The sequence below is a fragment of the Oncorhynchus nerka genome, linkage group LG24, assembly GCF_034236695.1.
Source record: "Oncorhynchus nerka isolate Pitt River linkage group LG24, Oner_Uvic_2.0, whole genome shotgun sequence".
In the NCBI taxonomy this organism is placed as follows: Eukaryota; Metazoa; Chordata; class Actinopteri; order Salmoniformes; family Salmonidae; genus Oncorhynchus; species Oncorhynchus nerka.
This window is the reverse complement of record NC_088419.1, coordinates 61147217-61160185: the sequence shown is the minus strand read 5'-3', so window position 1 is coordinate 61160185 and position 12969 is coordinate 61147217. Positions and strand designations below refer to the sequence as shown.

The 12969-nt window shown below is 44.5% G+C and overlaps 1 protein-coding gene across 2 annotated transcripts in view; it reads left to right on the top strand.

Moving 5' to 3' along the window:
• The window catches only part of rgl1 (ral guanine nucleotide dissociation stimulator-like 1), a 32150-nt gene extending 19581 nt beyond the window's left edge, over nt 1–12569 (top strand). For both annotated transcript variants that reach the window (XM_029632593.2, XM_065009030.1), the window contains exons 3-17: nt 22–230; nt 541–615; nt 804–997; nt 6025–6158; nt 6588–6907; nt 7021–7105; nt 7216–7305; nt 7444–7530; nt 7758–7790; nt 7905–8026; nt 8164–8253; nt 8492–8678; nt 8890–9138; nt 9258–9372; nt 9456–12569. In XM_029632593.2, coding sequence (XP_029488453.2) covers nt 22–230; nt 541–615; nt 804–997; nt 6025–6158; nt 6588–6907; nt 7021–7105; nt 7216–7305; nt 7444–7530; nt 7758–7790; nt 7905–8026; nt 8164–8253; nt 8492–8678; nt 8890–9138; nt 9258–9372; nt 9456–9643 — 2178 coding nt within the window. In that variant the 3' untranslated portion in view covers nt 9644–12569. The remainder of the gene's footprint in view (nt 1–21; nt 231–540; nt 616–803; nt 998–6024; nt 6159–6587; nt 6908–7020; nt 7106–7215; nt 7306–7443; nt 7531–7757; nt 7791–7904; nt 8027–8163; nt 8254–8491; nt 8679–8889; nt 9139–9257; nt 9373–9455) is intronic.
• The last annotated feature ends 400 nt before the right edge of the window (nt 12570–12969 follow it).

Here is a 12969-nt window from a genome sequence, read left to right as displayed (position 1 = left end):
TTCAATCTTGTCTGATCACAGGCTGAGGGGGACCGGCTGCCCCCTGGCCACACAGTGAGCCAGCTGGAAACCTGTAAGATCCGGAGTATCCGTGCGGGAACGCTGGAACGGCTGGTGGAGACCCTGCTGACGGCGTTCGGGGACAATGACCTCACTTACACCAGCATCTTCCTGTCCACGTACCGCGCCTTCGCCAGCACACACACCGTGCTGCAGCTGCTGTTGGACAAGTACGTCTGGGTCTGGGGGCTGTATAGTGTACAACAGAGGCTGGCAACTCCTGGTCCTAGTGGGCCCAAGTGTGTTCAGGCTTTTCTCCCAGCCATAGTGCTATAAGACATGGTTCAAATAATTTAGCTAATCAACGTGATTTTTATGAGGTCAATTTTATGTAAAAGGGTTGGGCTGTGACACACTGTGACTGAAGAACACTGCCGCTCTACATTGAGAGGCTAAGGAAACCTATTGGTCTCACTTCTTTTACAGACTGATGGTACACATTGATGCTGAAATGTTATTTTATCTTGTTCTTTTTCTCAGATATGGAATTCCAGAGGATAGTGAAGGACAGATGGAGCGATGTAGACCCTCTGAAACCAAAGGAGCCGTTCGAACGTAAGATTTCTCAACATCTCTCCTACTTTCTTAGTCTGTCTGTCTTTAATTGCTAGTCTGTCTGGATTCAAGCCGAGTTGCTGCTGGGTTGTTACTGTGTAGCTCCTCAGTCTGCCTTTCCCTCTGTCAGCAGCAGCTTGCTCCCAGCAGGCTTCCTTGACTTTATCCCCTTCCCTAATCACCCTCAGTGCCCTGGCCTCCATCCTTCGAGTCTGGCTGGACCAGTGTCCAGAGGACTTCCAGGAGCCTCCATCTTACCCCTGCCTCCACAGAGTCATGGCCTATCTACAGAGGGCCCTGCCTGGATCGGAGCCCATTCGTAGAGCCCAGAGTCTACTGGGGCAGCTACAAGCCGAGGCCAGTCTGGATCCAGACTCCGAGGGTGGGTGAACAGTCTAAGATATTTAGTTAATTAGTACTCTATCCTCCCTCAATTTTTTAGTCTTTTTATCTGTCTCTATCCCTCTCCCCATCTCTTTCTCTCCATTGGGCGTGTGTGAGACACATTTGACCCTCTTCACACGCCACACCTCATTTCTCATGCATTTAAAAAAGTAGGCCTGCTGCTTTCATTTTCTTTTAATACAGTGTCTGTTCCGTGCGTTAACTTTTCAATTGTGCCTCCAAATCGGCATAGGCGCCTGCAATTCTACAGTTGAAGTCTGAAGTTTACACACAACTTAGACAAATATATTTAAACAGTTTTTTCACAATTCCTGACATTTAATCCTAGTAAAAATTCCCTGTTTTAGGTAATTTAGGATCACCACTTTATTTTAAGAATGTGAAATATCAGAATAATAGTAAAGTGATTTATTTCAGCTTTTATTTCATCACATTCCCAGTGGGTCAGAAGTTTACATACACTCAATTTGGTAGCATTGCCTTTAAATTGTTTAACTTGGGTCAAACGTTTCGGGTAGGATTCCACAAGCTTCCCACAATAAGTTGGGTGAATTTTGGCCCATTCCTCCTGACAGAGCTGGTGTAACTGAGTGAGGTTTGTAGGCCTCCTTGCTCGCACACGCTTTTTCAGTTCTGCCCACAAATTTTCCATAGGTTTGAGGTCAGGGCTTTGTGATGGCCACTCCAATAACTTGACTTTGTTGTCAAGCACCCCCACAACATGATGCTGCCACCCCCGTGATTCATAGTTGATGATGTTCTTCGGCTTGCAAGCCTCCCCCTTTTCCCTCCAAACATAACGATGGTCATTATGGACAAACAGTTATATTTTTGTTTCATCAGACCAGAGGACATTTCTCCAAAAAGTACGATCTTTGTCCTCATGTGCAGTTGCAAACAGTAGTCTGGCTTTTTTATGGCGGTTTTGGAGTTGCTTCTTCCTTGCCAAGCGGCCTTTCAGGTTATATCGATATAGGACTCGTTTTACTGTGGATATAGATACTTTTGTACCTGTTTCCTCCAGCATCTTCACAAGGTCCTTTGCTGCTGTTCTGGGATTGATTTGAACTTTTCGCACCAAAGTACGTTCATCTCTAGGAGACAGAACACGTCTCCTTCCTGAGCAGTATGATGGCTGCGTGGTCCCAAGGTGTTTATACTTGCGTACTATTGTTTGTACAGATGAACGTGGTGCCTTCAGGCGTTTGGAAATTGCTCCCAAGGATGAACCAGACTTGTGGAGGTCTACACATTTTTTTTCATGAGGTCTTTGCTGGTTTCTTTTGATTTTCCCATGATGCCAAGCAAAGAGGCACTGAGTTTGAAGGTAGGCCTTGAAAATACACAGGTACATTTCCAATTGACTCAAATGATGTCAATTAGCCCATCAGAAGCTTCTAAAGCCATGATATAATTTTTGGGAATTTTCCAAGCTGTTTAAAGGCACAGTGAACTTAGTGTATGTCAACTTCTGACCCACTAGAATTGTGATAGTGAAATAATCTGTCTGTAAACAATTGTTGTAAAAATGACTTGTGTCATGCACAAAGTAGATGTCCTAACCAACTTGCCAGAACTATAGTTTGTTAACAAGAAATGTGTGGAGTTGTTGAAAAACTAGTTTTTATGACTCCAACCTAAATGTATGTAAACTTCCGACTTCAACTGTATATCATAAGCGTTGTAACTGCAGCACCTTCACCCGGGAGATCCATCATTTTCCTACCTCCACATTGTGAACCGCAGCAGATTGATGCCTGTGATTAGTTTAGTGAGGGTCCAGGACCAAGGCGATTGGATGCCTGTTGGTAAAAGGTGTCCCTCACGATTAGCGTGGAGCAGCTTTTCTATGGGAGCACCACGGCAGACTGGACTGGCACTTTGGTTCTCCGCTGATCAAAGTTTGTGAACAACATTTTCAGAAGAGCAGCACGGCAACTTGTAGCGCTGTTTTCTACGCATTATTGTCAACAAGAGAATTTGGGTTTGGTGTAGGGGCAGATTTAAACAATGTCCTCTTGTCTTCAGGATATTTTAATCTCTGTTTTAATTTATTTTGTATTTTACAATAGCTGCTGTAAGTCAGAACAATTGCCATCCCCTACAATGGGCTAAAAAAGGAAAATGTGCTATGTTGAAATGCCAAACGCCAAAGGAGTCACTAGTGCGTGATGAGACAAGGATAACCCTGCCGTCCAAACCCTCCCTAACCCGGACGACGCTGGGCCAATTGTACCCCATGGGACTCCCGGTCGTTGCTGGCTGCGACAGAGCCTGGACTTGAACCCAGAATATCTAGTGGCACAGCTGGCACTGCGATGCAGTGCCTTAGACCACTGCGCCACTCAGGAGGCCAATATTAGCATTTTCTAACCAAAAACCAATGTAATTCAATGTTACCTAGCTAGCATACTCTAAATTTCATGCCCAAATCATTTCAGAGTAACTTCAAACCAAGTCATTTTGAGTGTGTATTTGTGGACTACAGGAAAAGGAGGGCCAAGCATACCCCCATTCTCTCCTTGGTGTCACATCAACTACAAACTATCATGGTGCAAACACGCCAAGAAAGTCTTGAAGAGGGCACGACAACCCCTATTCCCCCTCAGGACACAGAAAATATTTGGCATGGCTCCTCAGACACTCAAAGTTCTACAGCTGCACCATCGAGAGCATTCTGACTGGTTGCATCACCGCCTGGTATGGCAACTGCTCAACATCTGACCGGAAGGCGCTACAGAAGGTATTGCTTACGTCTCAGTACATCACCGGGGCCAAGCTTCCTGCCATCCAGGACCTCTATACCAGGCGGTGTCAGAGGAAGGCACTAAAAATTGCCAAAGACTCCAACCACACTAGTCATAGACTGTTCTCTCTGCTACTGCATGGCAAGCAGTACCAGAGTGCCAAGTCTAGGGCCAAAAGGCTCCTTAACAGCTTCTACTCCCAAGCCATAAGACTACTTGACAGCTAATCAAATGGTTACCCGGGTCTATTCTTTTTTTATGCTGCTGCTACTTGCTGTTTATTATCTATGCATTGTCATTTTACCTCTACCGACATGTACATAAACTCGGCAAAAAATAAACGTCCCTTTTTCAGTACCCTGTCTTTCAAAGATAATTTGTAAAAATCCAAATAACTTCACAGATCTTCATTGCAAAGGGTTTAAACACTGTTTCCCATGCTTGTTCAATGAACCATAAACAATGAACATGCACCTGTGGAACGGTCATTAAGACATTAACAGCTAACAGCTTAAGCAATTACGGTCACAGTTATGAAAACTTAGGACACTAAAGAGGCCTTTCTACTGACTCTGAAAAACATAAAAAGAAAGAAGCCCAGGGTCCCTGCTCATCTGTGTGAATTTGCCTTAGGCATGCTGCAAGGAGGCATGAGGACTGCAGATGTGGCCAGGGCAATAAATTGCATTGTCCGTACTGTGAGACGCCTAAGACAGCGCTACAGGGAGACAGGACGGACAACTAATTGTCCTCGCAGTGGCAGACCACATGTAACACCTGCACAGGATCGGTATATCCGAACATCACACCTGCGGGACAGTACAGGATGGCAACAACAACTGCCTGAGTTACACCAGGCGCACAATCCCTCCATCAGTGCTCAGACTGTCTGCAATAGGCTGAGCGAGGCTGGACTGAGTGGTGGAGGCCTGTTGTAAGGCAGGTCCTCACCAGACATCACTGGCAACAACGTCGCTTATGGGCACAAACTCACCGTCACTGGACCAGACAGGACTGGCAAAAAGTGCTCTTCGCTGATGAGTCGAGGTTTTGTCTCACCAGGGGTGATGGACAGAATCGCTTTTATCGTGGAAGGAATGAGTACTACACCGAGGCCTGTACTCTGGAGCAGGATTGATTTGGAGGTGGAGGGTCCGTCATGGTCTGGGGCGGTGTGTCACAGCATCATCGGACTGAGCTTGTTGTCATTGCAGGCAATCTCATCGCTGTGTGTTACAGGGAAGACATCATGTGGTACCCTTCCTGCAGGCTCATCCTGACATGACCCTCCAGCATTGCAATGCCACCAGCCATACTACTCGTTCTGTGGGTGATTTCAAGACAGGAATGTCAGTGTTCTGCCATGGCCAGCAAAGAGCCCGGATTTCAATATCATTGAGCACGCCTGGGACCTGTTGGATCGGAGGGTGAGGGCTAGGGCCATTCACCCCCCCAGAAATGTCCGGGAACTTGCAGGTGCCTTGGTGGAAGAGTGGGGTAACATCTCACAGCAAGAGCTGCCAAATCTGGTGCAGTCCATGAGAAGGAGATGCACTGCGATACTTAATGCAGCTGGTGGCCACACCGGGTACTGAATGTTACTTTTGATTTTGACCCCCTCTTTGTTCAGGGACACTTTATTCCACTTCTGTTAGTCACATGTCTGTGGAAATTGTTCAGTTTATGTCTCAATTGTTGAATCTTGTTATGTTCATACAAATATTTACACATGTTAAGTTTGCTGAAAATAAACGCAGTTGACAATGAGAGGACGTTTTTCTTTTTTTGCTGAGTTTATTACCTCAATGACCTCGACTAACCTGTACCCCCGCACATTGACTCGGTACCCCCTGTGTGTATGTATGTGTGTATATGCCTTTATTTAGTAAATATTTTCTTAAATCTTATGTTTCTTAATTGCATTGTTGGTTTAAGTACTTTGCTAGTAAGCATTTCAGTCAGTTCTACACCTGTTGTATTTGGTACATGTGACAATGATTTTGTTTCAATTTTTTTTTTGCAAACTTTAAGAGAATCTTGAATAATAATAATAAAAACCATATATATATTCCACCCTGGTCATGGGCCTAAGCCATATGAAAATATGTAGAAATGCAGAAAATGAACTTTAACCCAGGCTAGGGGTTTGAGCCAATGACATTCACGAAAGGAGATGGCTTGGAGTGCGATCTTCAAAAGTTGGCAACCCTGCCATCATGAATGAAATCATTAATCTGATCATTTCTCCTCCTCGTAGGTTTCTCTGGCGGTTTCCATGGCAACAGCTCCTTCTGCCTGGGTGAGGATGAGGAAGTGGAGATCGAGGTCCAGGAAGACTTCCTGTCATTTGATGCAGATTTGGTGGCCGAGCAGCTAACCTATATGGATGCGGTAAGAGAGGCTGAGGGAGGCTGGGTGGGAGTATGGGTTTCCAATGTCTTTGAACAATATAGGATAAATATACATTATAAAGTAACTGTCCAGTATTACCATATTTCTATGAAATACGACCTATAAATAATTATAATACGAGTGGAGTAGTTTTCCCTTTTAAAAATGATAATTACGTAGGTTATAAATCAGCCTTTCTGTGTTATGGTGTGTGCGGACCCCAGCCAATGAGCCAACATGACTTCATGTTCTATGAGGAAATAGCAAGCATTTTTATGATACAAGTTTTTGAGGTGTGTTTATGCTTTGGCCACATACAATATTTTGGTATGCGTTAACAGAATATTCACTTTTTTAAAGTAATATTTTCACTGGACAGTTACTTCAAAAGATTGAATACTAATAGTATCATTGTTTGTCTGTTTCCAGTTGTTGTTCAAGAAGGTGGTTCCTCACCACTGTCTGGGTTCCATCTGGTCCCAGAGGGATAAGAAGCAAAACAAGCACAGTGCTTCCACCATCCGTGCCACCATCACCCAGTTCAATGCTGTGGCAGCATGTGTGGTCAGCACCATACTGCACCGACGCCAGATCCGCCCACACCTCAGGGCACGGGTCATCCAGCGCTGGATAGACGTCGCTCAGGAGTGTCGCATGCGTAAGAACTTCTCCTCGTTGCACGCCATCGTATCTGCACTGCAGTCCAACCCACTCTACAGACTGAAGAGGGCCTGGTCCTGCGTGCACAAGTGGGTCTTTCACAAGCTGAATGCATATAAACTGATCAGTCACTCACAACTCATGTGATAGAGTTCTTATGCATTCCAGATTTAATTCTAACCTTTCTCTGTCATTTCCACAGAGACGGCATCTCTACGTTCGAGGAACTATCAGACATCTTCTCAGATCACAACAACTACCTGACCAGCCGAGAGCTGCTGATGAGGGTGAGACTGCTCTGGGAATGCCTGCATACCAGACATTGTGGATTTTGAGGAAGTGGTTAATTGATGATGAATTGATTGATTTTAGTAGTGATTTGATATTTCCCCTACAGGAGGGCACCTCTAAGTTTGCCAATCTGGAAGGCTGTGCTAAGGAGCACCAGAAACGCATTCACAAACGACTCCAGCTGCAGAAGGAAATGGTGAGCGATGGAGCAAGCTACAAGCCACTATGGGTTCGCGGCCCTGTTTGTTTCCTTTTCGGGAGGGGGGGAAAGTGAGTAGCTTAGCTGTGCTTTCTGATGGGTATGTTTTAACCTATGCTTTGTCTCTCCTCCCAGGGTGCCATGCAGGGGACGATACCTTACCTGGGCACCTTCCTGACAGACCTGACCATGTTAGATACTGCTCTACCAGACCTAGTAGAGGTGAGCCTTACTGTCATCCTACTCACTCCTTCTGTTTGGGTGTAGAGACTCTGGTTGTAGAGACTTGTGTGTTGTGACCACTGTTTGCAACTAGAGCATGAGTTTCCATGAGTATGTGAGGAATTAGTTTGGCAGTTTTTGGAGAAGTCCACTGCTGTTTGTCTAGCCATCCCAGCGTGGGATGAGATGAGAGTTCAGTCTTTCAGTGTCCTCTGTGTCTTCTGCAGGGTGGGCTCATCAACTTTGAGAAGAGACGGAGGGTGAGTGTCATTTTCAACCTGTTTCTAAACCACTAATTAGGTGATTAGGAAAAGTCATTAATGTTGGTAGTGTCAGCTCAATTGACATGATTGACATTGACCTCTCTCTTGCAGGAGTTTGAGGTGATTGCTCAGATCAAGCTGCTGCAGTCTGCGTGTAACAGCTACTGTCTGAGTGCTGACGCTGCCTTCCTGCGCTGGTTCAAGAGCCAGCCACAGCACAGTGAGGAGGAAAGGTACAAACATCATCAATCATTCACACTATATATATATATCACTAGATCAGCTCTTGCTATCCTCTCTTTCTGATTGTTTCTTAGGCTAAGTGGACTGATAGCAGTGATGTCATGATTATTTTCGGTTTCTCTTGCAGCTATGCTATGTCTTGTGACATTGAAGGAGTGGGAGACAGCAGTCCTACTTCACCCAAACCCCGCAAGAGCATGGTCAAGAGACTTAGCCTGTAAGCACACTCTAGAGGAATTATAACATATACTGTACTTAATATTTTGATTTACAATAAATCTACCCTGAATAATATAGACATTATTGTAATGGTGTAGAATTCTACAATCAGTTGTGGAGCCTTTGCCATAATATTGATGTTTTAACAGAATTCCATTAAATAATTTTTTATATTAGATCTATCTGACACATTTTTTGTTTTGTGATGTTTTTTTGTTGACTTTTTTCTCTGTCAGACTGTTCCTGGGTGCAGACTCCTCGGCAGCGAGTTCCCCGTTGAGGGAAACACCTCGGTCGCCCCCTACTGGCAGCTCTGGGGAGAGCATGGACTCAGTAAGTGTGTCGTCTAGTGACTCCAGCCCTTCAGAAAGCGATGGCATGGCCATGACCCCTATACACACCTCCGACACTCAGCAGAACAAGGTATGGCACTAAGATACTTCACTTTTTTTGCCTTGATACATTTTTGTTGTATTTAGTTGGTGGGGGTTTTGCACAAGCCCTATTGTTTTATTTCTTTCTATTCTGTGTTTTGTTTACCAATGTGTGCAAATAAAGTTATAATTCTTTCCAAAAGGCTGGCAATATGAAGGTCGTATATGTGCTAATTACTGTGCTTCATCTGTCTCTCCAGTTGTCCGAGTCTTCTTCCTGTACTTCTCTCCACTCCATGGACACCACCTCATCATCAGCCAGTGTTCCAGTGACCCCGGCCTCTCCCTCTCTCCCCGGGCCACCCTGCATGCACCGTCGCTCTGTCTCCCTGACACCCATGTCCCCCTCCTCCCCCTTGCCCCCGGCCTACAACACCCAGGCCCAGGACGCCTGCATCATCAGAGTCAGCCTGGAGCAGGGCAATGGCAACCTCTACAAGAGCATCCTGGTACGTCTCATGTTAAGATGTGAGATTATGAAAAATGTCTTCTAAAGGTGTTTCAGAAGTGACGATTCATCCTGATTTTGATTTAATTTTGATATTAAAATATGTTGTTTCCTCCCCAGTTGACGAGTCAGGATAAGACTCCAGCAGTGATTTCTAGAGCTGTGGCCAAACACAACCTGGAGAGTGAGCCTGGGGAGGGATATGAGCTGGTGCAGGTCATCTCTGACGAGAGAGGTACAACATTCTCCCTGACACTCCTTTTAGCTTCTGAGTTGTGATGATGTGAAAATGTCACTTAAAAAAACTTCCTTTTTCAGAGCTGGTGATTCCAGACAACGCCAACGTCTTTTACGCCATGAACACCTCAGCCAATTTTGACTTCCTGCTGCGGGTGCGAGGCACCGCGGGGAGGCCGGTCCAGCTGAGAAGTCGTTGCGCCTCCACACTCCCCCGCGCCCAGCAGCGCTCCAGCCTGTCTCTGCGCCTCAGCAAGGTCACACTGTGACTCCCAGGACAGGGGCACAAGGACTGGAGGGACCACAGACTGGAGGGGGTGGGAGACTGAGACGGAAGCATGGGGGAGTGAGTTGAAGTCAATGAAGTCAATGAGACTCTGAATACCCTATTCCCAAAACACCTGTCCCCAATCGGACCCCCACCTCTCAATGCCCACATACATCCCCCAACTCCAGAAGCAGCCTGTGGCCTTCCAATCCCTGTCCCTACCACCCCCAACCCCTATGGACTATTATGGATGTGTAGTGGGACTTCAGTGCCATATAGAATATAGATGCCTTTGGCAGAGCGAGACAGTGCCCCCCTCCCCGCAACCTTCCGCTCTCCACATGAAGAGGTTTTGCACATGCAGGAGGAGTGACTCCGGCCCTCCATCAGTATTCAGCTTTTTTTTATCAACTCTCTTCTTTCCTGTGATGCCTGTTATGTTTCCCATTCAGAGGGAGATGGGAAGGAGAGTGAGACTGCGATGTCCAGTCCTGTTGCCTTTATTAATGATGAACTCCTGTGTCAGTATTCATCTGGGTGATTGATTGACAGGAGCTGTGTGATGTCACTATCTTTCTTCTTTGTTTCCTTCACCTCATTGTGTGCACTGTGTGTAACACACCGGACTGCGCTTCTAATATTCTGAGCTGTGTGACGAATACCATTATAGAGGCATTCTGATAGGTTCCTACTTGGTTTTAACAAGTCCTTTCCTTTTGAAATTGCTTAGCTGTCCTATCTCATCTGTAGGGTGTAGTGACACGTAGGATGGATCTCTATGTGAGGCCCGGATTGAGTGGCCTGCTGCGCTGATTAGTAGTCCTGATAGAGATGCACTTGTTGGTGGCTAGGTGACGTCAGGATGTGGGAAATGGGTGGAATGAGTGACCTGCTCTTCTTTTCACCTCTGCACAAAATGAAGTATAGTTTTGTTTTCCTCTGATGTTTTTTACAGGGCAGAAGAAAAAAGTATATGTATCAAACTTGGAGAGGGTTCCAAAGGATGATGTTCTTAAATGATATGTGAATTCAGATTGTCAGAAAGAAGACGGGTGCCAGGTTTGCTGTGCTTCATTTGGAATCGTGACAGGGACAGACTCCCACTCCAGTGCTCAGTGGGTGCACATTACATTAATGAGCACTGGGGCTTATTCAGGAGGGTGCAGGGTTAAGGTCTATCTGCTGAACACTCCGTCACTTATCATGTGCACTTGGGTGGAGTCCATTTTTTTTAGAGCAGCACCGTTTGGCAACATGATACCCTCGCCGGTCCATGTGTTCCTAGACCCCCGATTTATAAACATTCACAAGGCTGCAATAGCAGAGATTTTCTTCCCATTTGTGAAAAAACGAAGAATCACATTGAAAACTACCACTGTTGGCTAATTTAAAAGAAAACCAACTGCATTTTTGAATAATAGCTAAATCTAATGAAAGTTTCGGTTTGTTTTACATTACCTCATTTTGTGCCTGCCAGTTGGCTGTAGGCTAAAAACAGCAAGCTAGCCTTTCCATCTTCCCACATCTTCCCAATTTATAATTAAATAAATGCCCTGGCAAATATTCTTATACTTTGCCAGTGTAACCTACAACATTATTCCAGTTTAATCTGCTGCTTGAATGTATTCGCTCCCATATCAGCTAAAAATAGAATGTCGTCATTTTTGCTCATGGAGAAAAAGCACATGGCTAGCAGCTGTTTTACCATTTAGAAGTAGCCTAAAATCAAGTAATTACTTCTAAACAAAATATGGTTTGTGGGGGATTCTAATAAGGCTATAATGTTTATGGTTTGAACAGTCGCTGAGATTACATTTAGTTATCAATGCAAAATAGGCTACTTTAGTTCTTAGCATCAGATCACTTTTGTTTTCACGGATTTATAGCAACACTGGTGCTTTTTTTTTTTGTTGAGCAAATTGATAGATGTAGAGTTAATTATTTAGTGAAACCAGTGGTGTAGTGAAGGGTAAATGTTTTGCGGGAAAATTAATTCAACGTATAAGGAGCTTGACTTTTTTCACCGCAACCCCACTTTTTTCTACCACTACATCAGTGTGTGAAACAGCTTTGTGCCAAAAGAGATAGGAACAAAATCACATTTTTGGGGTTCAATTTCAACCAAGTAAATTTGGTGGTAAAATACAGCCTCATTATCTACACAACAGTGCTCCCACCCTCACAAAAGGAATAATATGCTGCATTTCAACGTTTTTGTGGAGAGAATCGGCGTAGCAAGCGACTAGGTAGGCTTACGTACTACAAGGAGCCGCCCATTTTGAGGTGAAAAATGACATTCAAGTACTGCGTTGCGCTCTGTTTGCATAAACGTTCAGATGGAAATTGTCATTCGGAATAGGCAGTCATGTCTGCTCTTACAACAGTCTCAACATTACAGCCCCCTGTGCACTGAGCCTCAGCCAATCACTCACTACCAATAGTTTGAGTCACAGACTATATGAAGAAAAGAAATCACACCAGCCCACACTATGACACTAACTCAGTGCCTCCTGTGCCCAGGCCCTCTACACACACACACACACACACCTCTCACTTTAACAGAAACCCTTACTGGCTCCCACACACTGCCTAACCAGCATTAACACCACCACCCCATCGGTCACACACACACACACACACACACTGAATGCTGTCCCTCCTGTGCCATAAATACCTATTCTCTCCTTGCACACTGTGGTTATGGTTATAACACTCGTTCTCTAATACTGACATTCTGGCCATCTCACTGAACGCAGTGTACTGATCTGTTATTGGTCATACTAAAGGCTGGGCAAGGTTTACTCTGTGGTCGATTTCCTCCTATCTTGATTCTCATTTAGCACTTGTGATTTTTCTCTCATGAACTTTGTGTACTTCTTCACTGCCAAAGAATTCTCTACCTAAATAAATTATTATCATTACTATGATTTGTCTTTTTGTTTGACCTTGAACAAAAAAGATTTCCAGAGTTGAACGACAGTTCAAATTATTACTCTGTAATTACCATTTAACAATATACTTGGTCATTTCTTCACCATAATATGTTACAATGAGATGACAAGTAACTATGAAGTCCTGTAAAGCTAGTGCACCATATCATTTGGGGGCTTTGTAAATCGTTTAAGGCATTTCTACTGACTTCAATGCAGTCATGACCTCTCCTCTCAAAGCTACATCCTGTTCATGTGCAATTTTATAGAAATTCATTGACAAATGTGTTTTAAAGCATTTTGAGTTATTTATTTAACCCTAAGAAAATATACATAAATATCCTAGAGCCAAGTCGATAAAGAATATACATGGAAATCTAATACGCAATATTTTTGT